This window comes from Equus quagga, chromosome 9 (assembly GCF_021613505.1).
Source record: "Equus quagga isolate Etosha38 chromosome 9, UCLA_HA_Equagga_1.0, whole genome shotgun sequence".
NCBI lineage: Eukaryota > Metazoa > Chordata > Mammalia > Perissodactyla > Equidae > Equus > Equus quagga.
In genome coordinates this window covers 112,653,290-112,670,918 of record NC_060275.1, presented here as the reverse complement: position 1 = coordinate 112,670,918, position 17,629 = coordinate 112,653,290, and the positions used below count along the sequence as shown (strand labels likewise).

Below are 17,629 nucleotides of genomic sequence, written 5' to 3'. Positions count from 1 at the left end.
CACGTGCAGGATGAACGAGGCGTCCAGGAAGGCAGGGGCTTTCGGGGAGGCTTGGGCTGCCTGTACTGACCAGCCCGCATGACTCTAACGGCTTCCTACCTAGGAGGGTTCGTGTCACCTCGTCCCTAAGCTTCATGTAACCAGAGCAAGGGAAATGGGAGTCCTTTGTGATTTCGCCGCTCACATTCGGCAGTGGGAAATTGATCAAAAGGTCCTTTCCTAAGAGAGACTCTCCCGCGTGCAGCTCCAAACTACCAGTTAGTAGGAAAAATGGGTGCGGAGACAGACTGCGCAGGCGCATTGCCTCCCGGACCTGCGCCGGCAACAGTTGTCTCAGCCCGGGGCGTGTGCGTGTGCGCTTGCGCGGAGCCAGGGGGCGGGGCCCTTGCGCGTCCCGGTTGCCTGGATACCACTGTGGAACAATAGCAGCGGCGTGAGCTCCTGGGCAGTTGGGTCTGGGCTAGAACGGGCGGTTGGTCCTCATTCTCCGCGGAGCCCCGAGGAGGAACAGGTGGGAGCCCCCGCCGGCCGCCTGGGCCTCGCGAAGCCGGCGTCTCGGCCGGCCCCGAAACCTAGAACTCCGGCCTGGCCCCGGTCCCCGGGATCCTACAAACCCGGGACCCCGGCCCGGCCCCAGACCACGGCCCCCAGTCCGGCCCCAAACTCCGGCCCACAGCCCGCCTTCAAATCCGGGATCCTGAAACCCGGATCCCGGCCTGGCTCCAAACCTGGGGGAGGGCGTGAGTCCCGGCGCCTGAGCCCCGCGGCCGTCGCGGCCCCCCCCCCCGCCCCCGCCCCGGACTCTAGAGGCTGACCGATCCGCCCCACTCTGGCACACCTTGATTCTTCCCAGCCTGGTCGCGGTCTGCGAAGAGCGATGCCGCTTCCCGATTCCATGTTCTGCGCGCAGCAGATCCACATTCCCCCAGAACTGCCGGACATCCTGAAGCAGTTCACCAAGGCTGCGATCCGCACCCAGCCCGCCGACGTGCTGCAGTGGTCCGCGGGGTAAGCGCCCGGCCGTGCCTCGTGAATCCTCTCTCCTGGAGCAGTGGTCCAACGCTCAGGACACTTAGAGTCCTGCAAAACTTTCTCTTTAGCTTTTGTGGTCTATATCTAAGTATCTATCCAGGAAGCATCATGGTTTATTGACAGTGAGACCAGAAATTAACCGCAAAATGCTCAAGTCTACAAAGTAATGACAACTCTGTTGTTGGAAAGAGGTGTTTATGCCGGATAGCCTAAAACTTATAGGCGGTTGCATTGGGTAAAAAGTTTGTGCATTTTGTTATAAAATCAAACTATTAGTCCCTTTATTTTATTTGTGAAATGATTTTTACAAGGAGGAATCTTATGGCTATGTTTCTCATTCTCAGAAAACCCTCCCATGGTTGAGTTTATTGGAAGCAGAAGACTGAGGTCGTACTGGGGTGATCATCTCAAGGCTGCTATAAGATTAAACTCTGCCCAGCTTAGTTAAGAGCAAATGTGAGCCTTCACAGTGTCTTGCAGCAAACTTTCTAACCATTTCCAGGAACAGACGTTCTTAATTTTAAAGTTATAAGTCAACAGAACCTAGGAGCATTAAAATAAACCCTTTTGATTTGATTTGATTTTACGGGAAAACTCTTTGCGCTTTTTCAGTAAACAGACTTAGAAGCTCAGTTTTGTGATCACAAGAATCAGTATAAGCATAAATTTAACGTACCTTTTTTAGTAACCTTCATGTCGCATTCCTCTGACGCCCTCTAAACTGTATATCCAAGGTGCATTCGTTTCCTCTGACTGCTGTAACAAATAACCACAAACCCATGGCTGAAAACAACAGCCGTTTATTCTCTTACAGTTCTAGAGGCCAAACAGTCCAAAACCAGTTTCACCAGGCTGGTCAAGATGTTGACAGGGCCTTGCTCTCTCCAGAGGCTCCACGGAGAATCCTTGCTGTTTCCAGCTTCGGGAGCTGCATTCTGTGACTTTGGCTCATGGCCCCTTCCTCCATCTTTAAAGCCAGTAGTGTGGCATCTCCCTCTGCCTCTCTCTTCTGGGGACACTTGTGATGGTATTTAGGATGCGTCCAGATAACCCGGGATAGATTTCCCATCTCGAAATCCTCATATCTGCAGAGTCCCTGTTACCATGTAAAGTAAGATGCACAGGTTCCAGGATGAGGACCTGAGTATCTCTGGGGCGGTTATTGAACCTACCACACAAGGTTACTTGTTAATCCAGCACTTTGCCTTCTGACAAACACTTCTGTCAGTTGCTTCTGCAAGATTCTCTCAAAGTTCCTGCCAAAAAAATCATGGCCTCTGGTTTTAACCATTCTTCAAGCCTAAATAAAAGATAGTAGGACTCGTAAGAGTTTATTTGCACTTTACAAAATATTCCAAGATTTAGTCATATTTTTTGTTGGAACATTCAATTATATTTGGTAACACTTTAGAGACAACTATTTTAAGCTTCACTTTAATTTGAAAGGGTTAACTGAGAAATTTCTGAATGTTCTATGCAACAAATTTCTCTCAAGAACAGTTTTGGAGTTCAGGAGCAAAATCAAGCATTAGTCATTAAGCGATGTGTGTGTAATGGGCTTGGGTGTGCCCCAGCTCTCAGAACAGAGTCTGTTAGGAAGAGATGTTGTTCAGAAGTGGGTGAATTGGCTTTTGAAAGATTTCATAGGCAGAGATTGGGGTTAAGACAAGGCGAGAGTATTCCAGGAAGAGGGGACAGCATACAACAAAGGGGCAGAGACAAGAAGAAGAGTCCTGAGAACAGAGCAGAAAACCAGGCTGCATATGGGAGGAACTCTGCTGTGGGAGACTCGAGGAGGCACTCGGGGTAGGATTCTTTTCAAATGAGGTTTTTAGGTGGCGAAGGTGAGTCAGCCTTGCTCCACAGCCTGTGTACTCTGCTGTGATGCAACAGCTCATCAGCCGTGCTTTATGATGTCATCAAGCACTTGTGCATCTCACAGCGTGATGGAGGCGAGGATTGGCCGGGTACTAAGGCTGCTTTGCTCCCATGTGCCTTCCAGGGAACTCACAGAGTATAACACAAGGTGGTCTTGCCCTGAACGCAGGCTTTCTCACCCTCGGCACTAGTGACACTGGACGGAACAGTTCTTTGGGGGATGTGTCAGAGCGGAGGGTGAGGAGAAGCTGGGGGTGTCCTGGCATTGTAGGATCCTGAGCAGCATCCTGGCCTGTACCCGCTAGATGTCAGTAGCACCATCCACACCCTGTTGTGACAACCAAAAATGTCTCCAGAAATTGCCGGTGCCTTCTTGGGGAGGGGGCAGGACCAAAACTGCCCGCTGTTCAGAACCACTACTCTAGAGGCTGTGTCAGCCTTGGTGATGGGCTTGATCAGTTGTGAGGAATACATAAAGCCCACGAAATAGATGAAAACCCAATCAGGAACAGTATGGCAAACCTCGGCACCATCCTTCAGCCTGACACTGTGGATCTTCAGGGCCGCCTGTTCCAACTCCCGCTGCCTTCACGAAGACTTTCCCTCACCCTGTTAAGTTAACAAAACATGACTGGAGTTGTCTTAAAAACCTGAAAACAAAGTTGAATTTGAGGAGTAGGGAGAGAAAAAAGGGATAAGATATAAAATTTAGTGTATCAAATATCTATTTATCTACGTTTTGTTACATATTCAGAGATGTTTCTAAGCACTCGTATCTTTTGAATTATCACCCATGCCCTGATGGGTGGGTTAGTGTACATGTTCCGGGATATGTCATTTCTGTTCATGGTGTTAGTTGTTAGAGCAACAAATGATGTGGCTTCAGCAGCCAGTCACCTATGACACGCGGTGCCCCAGGGGAGTGAGTTTCACAGAAAACCCTGCCTCACACCCCCTCCCACTCCCCACCCACTCCTGACTGTTGCCCTGAACTGTTTCCATGCCCCTGCTCATCCCCAATGTAAGCAGCAATATCTGTGTCCCAGAAAGGAACAATCAAGGGAAAAAAAATACTAAAAAGATACCAGACAGGAAAAGTGAGGGGTCGGGGGTCGGTGGCATCTGACTTAGCCCAGCGAGCAGAGCTGTCTCTTCCCAGTGGAGCACACGAGGGCTCCCCTGGTCCGGGCGCCTTAGAGTTGAAAGGCAGAGATGGTTAAGTCAAGCCCTTGAAAAGGCAGCAAGGCCAAGCAAAGGTGAGTCCAGGCCCCAGCTGTCAAGATGGGGTGACTGGACCATGACACTGCGCTTGGATCACTGCAGGGCCCAGAATCTGCCCTCTGGCCATGTTTCAGGACTGCTCAGGTGTCAGCGTGATGAGAATAGCAGTGTTTTGAGAGCCCCTGCTGAGCTCCATGCTAAGCCCTCTGCAGGTATCACGCTTAGTGCTCCCAGGAGTCCCAAGACTGTCATTATCCTTGCTTCACAGTCAGAGAAACTGAGGCACACAGGGAAACTCAGGTCAGGGAGCTACGTGGAGGAGCCAGGACTGAAGCCCACCCATGGACTCCAGAGCTCTCTTCCTTAAACACGTTGCGCTGGGTCATTTAAGAAACCTCGTTACTTAAGGTGCTTTTTGTGTATGATGAGGCTTAGAGATGTCTGTTGTTGCTGTTGTTAGGTATTTTTCAGCTTTGGCAAGAGGAGATCCACTTCCTGTAAAGGACCGAATCGAAATGCCCGTGGCCACTCAGAAAACAGACACAGGCCTGACTCAAGGACTCCTGAAAGTTTTGCACAAGCAGGTAGAGGAGAGTCTCCGTGATCAGTCAGCTTAGCTTGAGATGAAGCGCGGCCTGCCAGTTACCCCGTGAGGGGAACCACACCACCCCCCTTGCAAATCCGCTTTCCCCGTGATAAACCTTCCAGGGTCACTCAAAGAAGGAATCTGTTGTGTTCCCTGGCCTTTTTCTAGTTTAAAGAACCCCAAAGAGCTATTCATGATTAGATTGTAGGAAATGAACTCTAATTTCTTTTAAATACAGTACCAAATTAAGATGCTAGATGCTGCTGGACTAAAAATTCTGAAAACAGGAAATTCTAGAGATGGGGGTTGCAAGTCTCTTCTTGAAATACGTGTTTATAAAAATTATGTACACACTAAAGTGGTGATCTGCTGTCTTGTTAATCTGAAAGGTGATTGCCCTTGGCGTCTGGTTTCCAGCCCTCCAGAGCATGTGAGCATCCGCATTCATAATGACTGGGTGGTCTTGCTAAAAACGACATCAACGGTATAACCTTGATTTTTAAAGTGACTCGTCCCCACTATACCTTTCAAAGTACTGTGCTTTGGTGCAAGATACATTCACTTCTGAGAATAAGACTTTTCCATGACTTTCTGTCTTCAGGGAAAATGAATAACCACCAAAAGGAATAGTTTGGAAAAAGACATGCTAAAATGCTCAAAGCTTTTTCACACAGAGTCCTACTAGCAGATTGCAGAAGTTAGCAATTTTCATTTGTTTACCATAGTAGAAAGAATACATTTATTTTCAGTTTTAAGATTTCTCCTATTTAACTATTAACATGTTCTGGGGTTGGATTTTAAATGTTTTTATTTTGTTCATTGAAGTTTATTGTGAAGTATTTCAGACAGACAAGAGAGAATCATATACCCAATATCTGAAGGCCCTTTTTATTAAGTCATAACATAATGCCATAATTGCTTCACACTCCTTTTGTCTTTTAAGAAGCAAATTGTTGCCAGTATCTGGCTCACTGCCCGCTCCCCGCCCGAGTGTCTCTCCCACCCCGCTCATTCCCACCCTCCCTCCCCAGAGCTAACCGAATTGCGAATTCCAAGCTTGTCCTTCTCTGAGTGGGGTGGAGTGTGTTTGAGTATTCACAAGCCTTATATTATTTCTCGAGTTTTTTAAACTTACATAAATTGTGTCCTACCGTGTTTTCTAAACAGTGTGGCCACAAGCAATATGTGGACTTGGCAGATCTTGAGCAGAAATGGAAGAATTTGTGCCTGCCGGTAGAAAAATTCAGAGCTCTTTTACAGTTGGATCCTTGTGGAAAGAACATGGAGTGGATGAAGTTTTTAGCGCTTGGATGTAGCATGCTTGGTGGGGTAGGTACCTTTAAACAGTGTATTCATAATTCTGTGTAATCATAGGCCTGGCTCAAAAACGACTTAGGTGTTTCAGTAACTGAAGGAAACACTTTCATTACTTTAGTAACTTTGTCTTAGAAAAGGAATTCTTTTTAGATGCCTGTTGTATTTTTAGGCTTATGGTTATTGTACTTTACAGAAGTTAAAGACCTATGGATACCTCAATTTAGAAGATATTAACAGTAGATGAAATATATAGATACTATTAAAATGTATTTCAATTTTAGAAGAGAAGGCATCCGTGACTTTTTATTCAACTACACATGATTTGTGGTACTGACAATATCTGTTTTCCTCATCTGTGGAAAGAGGCATGGAATTAGTTTATGCTTTAGTTAAAATCTATTATTGGGCACTGAGAGATACAGGGCAACTTTGCCGGTGTTAAAGTACAACCCAGACGGCTCAGGAATGGAGACGCAGATGACGCTCCAGTGCGTGAGGTGAGGGCGTTTGTGAACCAGAGGTCGGAGGTTGAGAGGTCAGAGGTTGAGAGGTGGGGTGTGGTGGGGAGGCCCTGGGAGGACGTGGTCAGGACTTTCTTCTCCAGTGCCATGGCTCTGTGAGGCCCTGGGGTGAGGGAAGGGAGGGCTGCATTGAAGCTCGTGAAGAGGGGTTGAGCAGAGAAGAACCGGCGCCCTTGACTGCAGAGATGAGATTTTTTTTTACCCCCTCCCTTCAGTCTTTGGAGCCCAGAGCACATAACTGGATAACTCGTGACCCTCACTGCATGGCGCACCCTCATCTCGGGCCGGTGCATGAGCTCCTCTAATTGCTTTCTAATTTTTAAAAATTACTTTATGTGATAAACACCCATGAACTACCACCCTGCATGATCAGTAACTGACAGCAAACTGCGGCTCCCTGTCTTCTCCTCTCCCGCCGCCCCCGCCTCCCCCGCCGTGAGCATCAGCCGCCCTGAATCTCCTGCTTCTCTTCGATCGCATATATACCCCAGGAAATACAGTATTTAACTTTAGTTGGTTTTAACTTTATGAAAAGATAATTATGTTGTTAGTAATCATCTGAAACTTTTTTTATTCCCAATTAGAGTTCTAGATTCGTTCATTTGCATCATTACATACCGCTACAGCTCGTTCATCTTCCCTGCCGTGTGATAGCAGCTGTGTGAAAGTACCGCAATTTTCTGGTTCTATCAGGAGCCCCAGTGAGAAGCTCTGAAATCCCATAAAGTCCGGCGTTAGGCTGGTCGTTGCGTAATGAGCGACATGTTTGTTATGTAACTGCCCAAAGCCAGTATTTCTGGTCAGCCCTGGGCTAATTGTGTGGAGGGCTGGACGCCCACAGGCCCAGAAGCACACCCATAGCAGACACAGGCTCCGATGTCACCAGGGGAGGGTCTCTGGGGGTGTGCAAGCGGGAAGGACAGAGACAAATTGAACTATTGGAGAAAATTTTATGTTGCTTTGTCTGTCTGGAACTCTGTGAAAGCAAGGTTTTAATCATATAAAATTATTGTCTACTATTTGAATTAATGGGTCTGCTTTGTGCCTCTCAACTTAGTTGTGAAATTTAGATTTTAATAATAGTGAGAAAGTAGGATATTTCATATTTTGGGCATCCATCTTTGTAATTTCTGCCTCCCTAATCATGAAAATGAGGGCCTAGATGTGTATCCGGATGGAATCTGTTTGGGAAGGTGGAATCTCTCGTGCATGTGTGGCCTGTGACGCTAGATGGAGACATTTTGTTAAAGATGGTGCATCAGCCTCTTAAACTGAGTGCCGGGGAAGGGACGTGAGAAACAGCGCACATGCTTCTCTTTTCTTCCTGTGATATGTTACTTATCCCCATTGGCCAGTGTGGGACCTTCTCTGTCCCCTACTTAGGCCACCTGGGCAGCAGCGTTGCGTTGGTCCTGACTCTCTCCCGGTGCCAGCGGCCCCCTTCCTGCTGTGGGAAGCCGTGGCCGTCCTCTGCTCTGGGCCAGCTGGACTCGGGGTTGTGGTTTTCCTGCTCTGCCCCGTCCAGTTCACTGCAGCCCGGGCCGGTTCACTGCCCGGCTCCAGGCTCCGCCTGGCCTCCCTGCCCCACAAATGCAGAGCAGGAATTCAAAGGGCACCCTCCATCTGCCCTGGTCTGCAGGTCAGGGCGGCCCTGGGGGAGCCGTGCCTTGTTGACACCACTGTGTGCCTGGGTAGCTTGAAGGTGCACTGGGAACATGATGCTGTGACCTCCAGGAGACGATCCTTGGGGTAGTCTGGCATCTTAGCGTTTATCTTTATGCTAAAAAAATCCCCCAAAACCTTCAAAAAGGAGGAAACAAGTGAAGCGAGATGATGAGTAGTAGTTGTGATGGGTTACTGCCTGTTCATTCTTGTCCACAGAGGATTCTGTAGGATTGGAATCTAGTTGCTCTGCATCAGCACCACATGCTCTTCGTGCCAGTTCATCCCCGGCCCCTGCACGCCTTGTGGCAGATACTTTCTCCATGCTCTTAAATTTCTCCTCAAATTCACCCTAGTCAGATGGATTAAGTTTAAGGTCTCTACAAAGACTAGAACCGCCACGTGAATTTCTGAGTCATATGCGTCATTCATTCATTCATTCATCCCACCACACACCTTTGTCTGCACTGCTTTGTGCTGGGCCCTGTTCTGAGTTCTGAAGGTTCTGGAACAAACAGGCGAGGCACGTGCCCCTCTGTCCTTGGAGCTGACCTTCTATTATGTCCGTGAAGCACTGAGTGCTGCTCTAGCCGTGCCTTGGAAGCTGCAGATGGGGTTAAGGGGCATGGTAGGCTGCCCCAGGCGGGGCGTGTGTGGGCGTGTTAGTGCTTCCTGTCCTCTTCCCCAAGGCCGTGGTGTGCTCGCCGGGAGAAATGATCACATTTCATGTTGTGACCTTTATCGGTACGTTTCTGCAGCACCGTCAGTGGTCCTGAGCCTTAAAGCGGTGGATCAGAATTTTTTCATCTTGTTTTTTAAGCATGGGATTTTTTTTTTTTTTTTGAGGAAGATTAGCCCTGAGCTAACATCCACCACCAATCCTTCTCTTTTTGCTGAGGAAGACTGGCCCTGAGCTAACATCCGTGCCCATCTTCCTCTACTTTACACGTGGGACGCCTGCCACAGCATGGCTTGATGAGCTGTGCGTAGGGCCATGCCTGGATCTGAGCCAGTGAACCCGGGACTGCCACAGTGGAGCACGAGAACGTAACCACTACACCACCGGGCTGCCCTGGAATCTTTTTTTTAACATAAATATTGTGAACCAAGTCCCCACCCCCCCACACACCCTGACTGAGAAAGTCTATCACCACGACACACAAACCTGCCTCTAGTTGGGCTTCAAAAAGCATTAGAACTTTATTAATCACGAGAGCATCTCTCTCTGTTTACAACTGCAAATATACATGCGTGTGACGTAATTTTCCACCTGAATGTATTGCTCAGGACAGTGGGCATCACTTCTAGGGTTCTCGTCATGGGCAGGAATGTCTGGAGCCCTTTCTATGCTCCTTTATCCTCCCAGCGGCCCTCTGAGGAAGGTCCTGGTTCCAGTCGTAGGATGGGGAACTGTGAGGCGGAAGTGGCTCAGACTGGAAGTGGTGGAGCAGGATTCAAACTCAGACCACAGGCTCCAGAGCTGCTGCTACCAGTGCATGGACACTGAGGATGGAGGGACCCCTGCTAGTGACTCTGTAGCCAAGGAGTGTGCTGCCCACCGGTTGGGACCACCTTGCAAGAGCCTGAAATTTCCTGTCTCAGAGAATAGCACCTCCTAAGGATTATCATTAACATCATTTTATAACCTAAAATGATTTACGCCCTAAGACGCTTTTGATGTTGGCCTCCTAACAGCAGTCACTTTGGAGTTCTTAGAACATCATCCATGCGTGGCTGTGCTTCCACACGTTGGGTTTGATGTTGCTGACCCACTGAGGCACCTGTTGGCCCAAAGTGGCAGCAGCTGTCCCGTGGTGGAGGCGGCGTCCCACACTCTCCATTCACGTTTCCCCAGCGAGGCCTCTACAGCCTGCTCTGAGACGCCCAGGAAGATTCCTTTCATCCCCCAGTGTGACTGTGAGCCTCAGGCGCTCACAGCTTCAGTGACTGCCTCCCACGAGGAAGGGGCTGCTCTTGGGCCCGTGGGCTCACTGCCCCCCACACTGGTCACCCCACTGCTGGGGGAGAGGCAAGATGGGGTGCGCTCACCCCCCACGCCTTTCCACTGGTCTTGGCGCTGCACTCATATCCGATCCACACGTGGTGGCGGATGCTGGACGTGGTGGCCCCTGCATCCCTTTCCCGGACAGTGATGGGGCAGGGTGGGGCTGAACAGATGGGCTTCACCCTAGGACTGTGTCCCAGCCACCTGGAGAACGTGGGTCTCCCACCCTCACCTGCCACAAGCGTTTTAAATTAGGAAACCTGTGAGGATAAGAAGACAGAATGAAAAGAATCACAGGCTTTTAAAAACTGAGATTCTGGGGTTAATACCACTGCTTGCCATTGTCAGGTCCCCCTCCTGAGCAGGGTCCGGCCACACCCCGGGGACTGAGAGCCCCTCTGTTCTTGTTCTATTTAAAGGGGTCAGTCAAGATACTGTTCTCACTTTTATTTCCCTGTTAGCAAAAAGGGACACTTTGGGAGCTGTGAGGTGGCTCTGTGTCGTCACGAGAGCAGCCAAAATTCTGAAACTGAAAAATTCCACAGAGCTGGCACGCCGAGGATGCTCAGGAAGCAGCAGTGGCCTCCGCACCCGTTTTCTGTGTCTCCACGTTAATTTCAGATGACAGCTCGGGCAGAAACTTGTGGCTAAAACAAAGTGCAGCTTGTCGTCGCCACTCCCAGCATGTCTTTGGTACCTGAGAATAAATCAGCAACAGGCAGCTTAGAAGGGGGGGCGCCTGCCTTGGAGGGGGATCTTTTGACTGGCGAGCAAGCAGCCTTACTACCTATCACCATTTGGAATTGAGAAACCTGTTTATAAGAAACATAACTCTCCGTGCAAAACTAGGCAAGTTGCTTTATGGATCCTTTTGGATATAAAAATTGCTGCAAATCTTATTGTCAGAAATGTTAACACCGATAATGTCATCGTGCCTTTGCAGAAGGCAGTGATGCTAGAATGTTTTGATGTATTTTTTTCCTTAAATACCTCCTCCTCGGAAGCGTTTGAACATCATGTTACGTGATCTCGTCTGCCTGCTCCTCGCCAGCTGCTTCCTTCCCCCTCATCCCTCTGGAGGCTCTGCACTTGCACACTCTGAGGCCCCTTCTTCCACTTGTGTCGGATATAAAAGCAAAACTTAACGTAATGTGTCTTTGAAAAGTTTCAAGCAAGGTGCATGTATTGTAAAACACACAACTGTATTTTTCCCGAGTCTTCTCCCAAGGACAGTCTTTAGAGGGGTGACTTGCGCTGTATCCTTAGAGAAATGCTGCTGCTCCACAGAATGAATACAATAGATTTTTCTCATTCGAGCATCGTTTTGCCTCCAGAGGTAGACTGACTTCAGAACTGTGCTATATGTGCCCAGCTGTCGACAGCCAGGGCCGTCAGTCCCAGTGAGTGTGGGAAGTGGTTTTCCAGACGCCCCAGAGTCCCAGCTGAGGATGATGGGGGAGATGTGTTCAGGCCCTCACCTCCTCCAGCCGAATGCCTGGAATCCCGGAATGTGGCAGCGTGTCTGTCCCTGTCACTTACTCCCTGAGCCAGCCCAGCGGCTGTTAGTGGTGATGGAACACGGTGGTCTAGGGATGTGCTCAGGAGGCCAACTGCCTGTGTTCCCGCCCAGCAGGCTTACCTTGGGCAAGTGACTTAGCCTCTCTGGGCCCCACTGTCCTTGTGTCATGTGGTTGCTGTGAGGAGTAAAGGAGATGCCGAGGCAACCTCTCAGAGGGCGCCTGGCACGTGGCAAGTGCTGGCCGTTAGTGATGTTCTGTGCATGAACCTCATTTCAGTCCTGCTGCGTTTTCCCTCCCCCCTGCCAGAAGCACAAGGCAATTGTTCTCTGATATCTACTGTGAGAACCTGGTTGAGCTCCTGGAGCTTTGAAGAAGCAAGGTGTCCCATTGTGAGAGGACCTACAGAGAGGGCCCTGTGTCAGGGAAATGCGGGCCGCCTTTAGGGTCTTAGGGTGGCCTCCAGCCAAGAACCAGCAAGGAGCTTGGCCCCTCCAACTTACAGCCAACAGCCTAAGTGAGATCGGAATTGGATCTGTCACCAGTCAAGCCTCCAGATGAGAAGCAAACCCTGGCCAACACCTCAACTGGGGCCTTACAGAGGACCCAGCTCAGCTGTGTCCAGACTCCTGACCCACAGAAACTGGGAGATATTGGTTTAAAAAAAAAAACCTGGATCCAGCCCTTCACACGTCCCTAAGGACGTGGATTTGTTTCCCCACAGTCGCAGCCCAGTCGAGCAGATCCCTGTGTGACTCCCTGCACCTGTGGCTTTCCTCTGGGGACGATCCTCTGTACCCATCCCACTGGTTTTTCTCTTGTTCTTTCCTCTTCCTAAGTGCAGCCCAGATTGCTCCCGCAGGTGCTTCCCGGAGCATTCAAGTCTGTCTTTGGAGGCTGGCTGCAGCTGTCACCTCCACCTTGTCTGCAGGGTGTGTCAGGGGGCCCTTATTTGCAGTGCTTGCCCGTAAACGTGGTGTGAAGACTCCCACCATGGCTGATTCCAAGCTACCGACGTGAGACCAGCCATCTCACAGAAATCCTGGAGATGTAGCAGTGGGCTGGCAGGAGCCGCTCCCACACTCCACCATGGCACACGCTCCTGTGGATGTAGGCTGTGGACCCTTCCACTCCTCCAAGATGCTCCCGGGAAGCCACCAGGGATCAGACAAAACCTGGTACTACCACCAGCCCTCGTCCTTGTGGGCCTTCCCAGTGTGTTTGACATAGGCGATGGCTCCCCCAGCCCGGAACACATTTCCTCAGGCCCGGGGCTTGAAAGGGAGGGTCAGCATGCTCTGGAAGCTTATGCTGTGTTGGGAGGAAGGGACCAGAGTTCAGGCTGAAAGTCAAGGATGTTGCCAGGGTGGGGTGGGGTGACTGACCTATTCAGAGAGGAGGAGCATAAGAGAGATGTGGGGAGGGGGTGGTGGGGGGGCATGGTGTTCCCGGAGCTGAGGCAAGGCCCAGAGCAAGGGCGAGTCCTGCACGGAGCCCCACGGGCGGGTGGGCGTCAGCATGGTGCACGGGGCAACCGCCCTGCCAGCCCCCCCCTCCCCAAGTGGTCCCTCTGGTTGGTGACAGTGTGCTGTCCGTAGGTATGTCCGTAGGTATGTCGTGGCCCTGGAGGGTTCTGCGTTGGCTCAGAAAGTCCGTCTTTAATGAGACTGATGCTTCCTCTTGTCCTTGAGAGTCATTCCCATTTTAACGTAAAATAAAACCTAGGAATTAAAATTTTTTTCAGGTCAGTTGCATCCCGATCAAACCTTCCCTTTTTCTTTCTTTCCTCATGGCAATTATAAACTCACCTCCTTCTTAGTTTAGATCGAGAACATACTTTTTGAAGAATTTCTGAAAAATACACTTGAGTGTTTATTCCGCTGGTGTCTTTGCTTTCGATTTTAGTGAATCCAAGTAGTGATTGTGTGTCGTCCCCCCCCCCCCCCCCCCGCCCCCGCCTCCCGTCTGTGGTGTTTCTAGTCCTTAAACTCTGCGATGAAGAACCTGTGCGAGATCCTGACCACGGACCCCGAGGGCGGGCCCGCCCGCATCCCGTTCGAGACGTTCTACTACGTCTACCGGTACTTGTCCGGCCTGGACTCAGAAATCCCCGCGGCCGACACCGAATCCTATCTTGCCTCTTTGAAGGAAAACATGTAAGTCTCAGCGCTCCCCCGAATTCAGGTGTACTGACCATTAGAGAACTCCTTTCCCTCCCCTCCTCTTTTCTCAGACGGCTTTGTCGCAGCTGACTCTGCCTGTGGGAGTGGCACTCGGGGATGTCTCCAGGTGGCGCTGAGGGGCGAGCCCGCGGGAGGCGGCTCCTCCTCCGTGTGGTCCAGGGCAGTTCCGGGTGCAAGGCTGGCTCTCTCCACACTTCCGAGGGAGAAGATTTATCCTGTCTTTAAGAAAATTTTATCCAGAATTTATCTTGATTCTTAAGTACAGTATCTCAAATGGTTTAAAATTATGGCATGCTAAAAAAGATAGAATTTACTTCTCAACAAGGAGACACAGAAATGGGTTCCTGCAGGAGGACGGGGTGGGGGGGGGGGGAGGGGGGACGTCAGTCGTTCCTGAACATTTCTCCGTATGGCTTTGGGCCCTGCTGTGCCTCCTTGGGGGGTGCAGAGGAAGAGCAGCCCTGGGGGGCAGGTGGGGCGGTGGTGGCAGGGGAGGGAGCTGTAGCCCAGACCCCTAGATGAGGCTCTTCCCAGGGTAGTGACGGTGCTGCCCAGGTGGTCAAGCCCAGGAAGCCGGTGATGACAGGGAAGGGGGCTGTCAGTGAGGCTCCAGCCCGGAGAGAAGCTGGGCTCCCCAGGCCTTCCAGCACCTTCCAGGCCACCACCTCCCAAGTGCCCGCGTGAGCAATTGTCCCCAAGCCCCACAGCTTTCATCCTGAGCTGTTTACCCACAACACGCGTTTATAGAGCGCCTGCTGTGTGCCAGGCACTGTCCCAGGGCCAGGATGCAGTCGGTGGGTCTGGTGACACCCTGACCCCGTGGAGCTGTGAGGACAGACAGCAAACAGACACTGCAGATATGCAGATACTGAGGCAGCAGGCAGGGTTGAGGGCCCTGAGGACAAGAGGCCAGGGACACGAGAGAGTCGGAGAGTCAGGAATGAAGGGTGGTCCCGGAGGACGTGCCCCCCTCACCTGACCCAAGAAGGCCCCTATACTATTGTCAATGAGCGTTCATAGACAAGACGGTTCTTTGAGTTTTATTGGACCAGCTTTTTAAATAGAAGGATGCTTTTGTTACCCTAGTGAGTAGAACTTGAGTTGTCAGTAAAGAAAAATCCATAAAGACAGTACTGATTTTTTCAGCTAGCAATAAATACCCATTTTTGTACAAGGAAAAAGAATGCTTTATGTTTAGAAGTAAGATTTACTGATTAGAGACGGTAAATAATCAATTTTTTTTAAGTAAAACTTTTTAATTATTTTGTGTTTCATAAAAATTTTATTGTGTGCTGTGAGAAATTACTAATAAGCGTCTTTATCTGTTTCCAATTTAGAAGCACTAGAAAGTCCGGCCTGATAGCCCTTTCAGATTTCTTCGTCCTGAAGAGGAAATTCTAGAAAACTCTGAAAAGAACTCAGAAGGCATAGGGCGTTAATTCAGAGAAGAACCCATTTTAATGTCAAAACAGTGCTTTTAAAAACCTTGGCACCAAATACAACTTGTCCTTAACCACATCCATACATAGTGTGAGTTTTTCTTGTAATGGAAATTTAGTGTGACCAATGTGCCATGGGGCCTATTTCATTTGTCTGCACTGTGTTCTTGTAAGAACCTTAAATGTAAGGCATTCATAGCAGTAAAATGATCTATTTGAGTAAAACAATCTATTTTGATGCTACAGAGCAGGGAGGGGGGATGGGCAGTTTAAAGTGGCCGTTCTTTCCTTCCTTCAAAGCTCTTGGCTGGCCCGAATGAGGATGCTCTTGCTCACCCCCCAAGACTCCTGAGGAAGAGAGTCTTCTGCTGAAGCTGGACCTTTTCTGTGGACAGTGGGCCCAGGGGCCTTATGCTCGCTGGAAGAGCATCTGTGGCCGGGAAGCAGACCAGACAATCTGTGGACCAGCACTGCGTCCGCTGCCCAGAAATAAGCCACCCAAGATCCTTCGTTTGCTTTCTTTATATGAAGTCTTCAGAATGCCGATGCCAAAGTGAAACGTCTTACATTGTTTTTCTGAGCCCCTGGGATGCTTTGGCTCGTTGGTTCTCTGCAGATTGGCCACCGTGCTAACAAGTGTTATCAGGTTCAAAGACTTGTGAAAACCCCAATGTATGAGAAATACTTTGCTTTTATCTTAACAAGTCTCCCATTTTTTGCCCTGAGACGTACAAAGTATATTTTTCATCTAGACACCTTATTTGAGATGACCATTTGCCTGGACTTTTGGTCACCCTCCCCTGAATAGACGATGTATAGAGATTATTCATAAAATTACAAGCAACTTTTCAGAGTTGGGATTTCAAAAGCTTTTACAGTTTTTAAATTACTTGAAACCTTCTCAAAACTTGACTCCCCAAAGAATTTAAATACTTTTTCCCCTAACTATGATGCCTCAATACCTGAGAAAGGAGGAAAGAAACCTTAGATTTCGCACAAGTGCACTTGGGAGTCATGTCGCGTGGGTAGCTATGCCAGGGGCAATGTGCTGCAGCAAAAAGGGTGCAGAGAAGACCCCACACAGACATGCTCTCCACTCGCCAAAGCCCCTATGGAGGGCACTTAAAGGGCTTTGTGTTTTTAACCAAGAACGTCAGCCACCTCAGGAGAGCACACACGTGCTAGAGCGCCCAAGACGTTGGCAATTTGACAAGAGAGACTGGCCTGCTGTCGGTCAGGAGACAGAAAAGGGAAAATTTCATATGAGGAATTAACAGCCACTCCCCTCAGAGGGGACAGTGAAGGACTGAGGACGCAGCAGAGCCTCCCTCCACACCTTCCCAGGAGGCTGGCCCCGGCACCACAGGACGTGGCGCAGTCGGCAGACCTTACTCGGGGCTGCTGGCAGTTTGCATGGGCTGAGCTGCCCGGAGGGCCCCTGGGTGCAGTGACACCCAGCAGCCGTCAGAGGTCCACCCGTTCCGGGGTGAGTGGAAAGTGAGGACCGAGTGCCGTCTGCCTCTCTGGCCTTGCCTGTCCCTCCAGTGTTAGACTGTTGTCTAAGTCGAGCATGAACCAGCTGGCAAGGAGCTTTGAGGTGTAAAGGCCACAAAGAAACTTGTTTGCACATGCACGTCCTTGGGGAATATTGTTCCCATGAACTCTTCCTGGGGAACCTGATAGAGAAAGAGTTTCAGACAACCAAAGAGATTGGAGAGGCCAACGTAAGAACCAGTCGGGAGCACTGAATATATATTTCTCTGTAGAACTGGGTGTAATGATGGCTAGACGGGATGGCTCTAGTGTATAACGTCTGTATGCCCTGACAATGTAGGTACATAGCATCTGTCAAAATTCAGAGACTGGAAAGTCCATATGAAAAGAATATTTGCTGATTGTCATATAATTATTAACTGGAAGTAAAATGACGTTCATATCAGATGTAGGGGGGATGGAGAGGGAAGAAGAATTTATTAACAGATTTGGATATCCATCATAGTAGAGAACTGACACACAGGAGCTGAAAAAGAAGACTAAGGGTATTATATACAGATATATATGGTAGTCATTATAGCAAAGATGCAAACCTTCCTAAATATCAGTATAAATAGATGGAGAGAACAAGGCTAAACCATAAAATTAAAAATGTTTACATATACGAAGAGGGAGGGAACAGGATGGAGGAGGCAGAGCTTGAAGCTAAACTTTGAATGAACCTTTTTGTTGATTTAATTTTGGAATCCTGTAAATATTTTACATAATTATAAA

At 49.5% G+C, this 17,629-nt stretch overlaps 1 protein-coding gene across 1 annotated transcript; it reads left to right on the top strand.

Moving 5' to 3' along the window:
• The first annotated feature begins 358 nt into the window (after window positions 1-358).
• On the top strand, window positions 359-15,444 carry ROPN1L (rhophilin associated tail protein 1 like). The gene is made up of 6 exons (XM_046670825.1): window positions 359-511; window positions 854-1,008; window positions 4,592-4,715; window positions 5,885-6,046; window positions 13,720-13,895; window positions 15,260-15,444. The coding sequence occupies exons 2-6, from the start codon at window positions 878-880 to the stop codon at window positions 15,321-15,323; spliced, it is 657 nt and encodes a 218-aa protein (XP_046526781.1). The 5' UTR covers window positions 359-511; window positions 854-877; the 3' UTR covers window positions 15,324-15,444.
• Window positions 15,445-17,629: the final 2,185 nt, after the last annotated feature.

Excerpts from the sequence above, each read along its gene's own strand:
- ROPN1L (XM_046670825.1), top strand. The coding sequence starts at position 878 with ATGCCGCTTCCCGATTCCATGTTCTGCGCGCAGCAGATCCACATTCCC. Across the intron at positions 1,009-4,591 it reads GTGCTGCAGTGGTCCGCGGG|GTATTTTTCAGCTTTGGCAA; the intron begins GTAAGCGCCCGG and ends TGCTGTTGTTAG. Across the intron at positions 6,047-13,719 it reads GATGTAGCATGCTTGGTGGG|TCCTTAAACTCTGCGATGAA; the intron begins GTAGGTACCTTT and ends TGGTGTTTCTAG.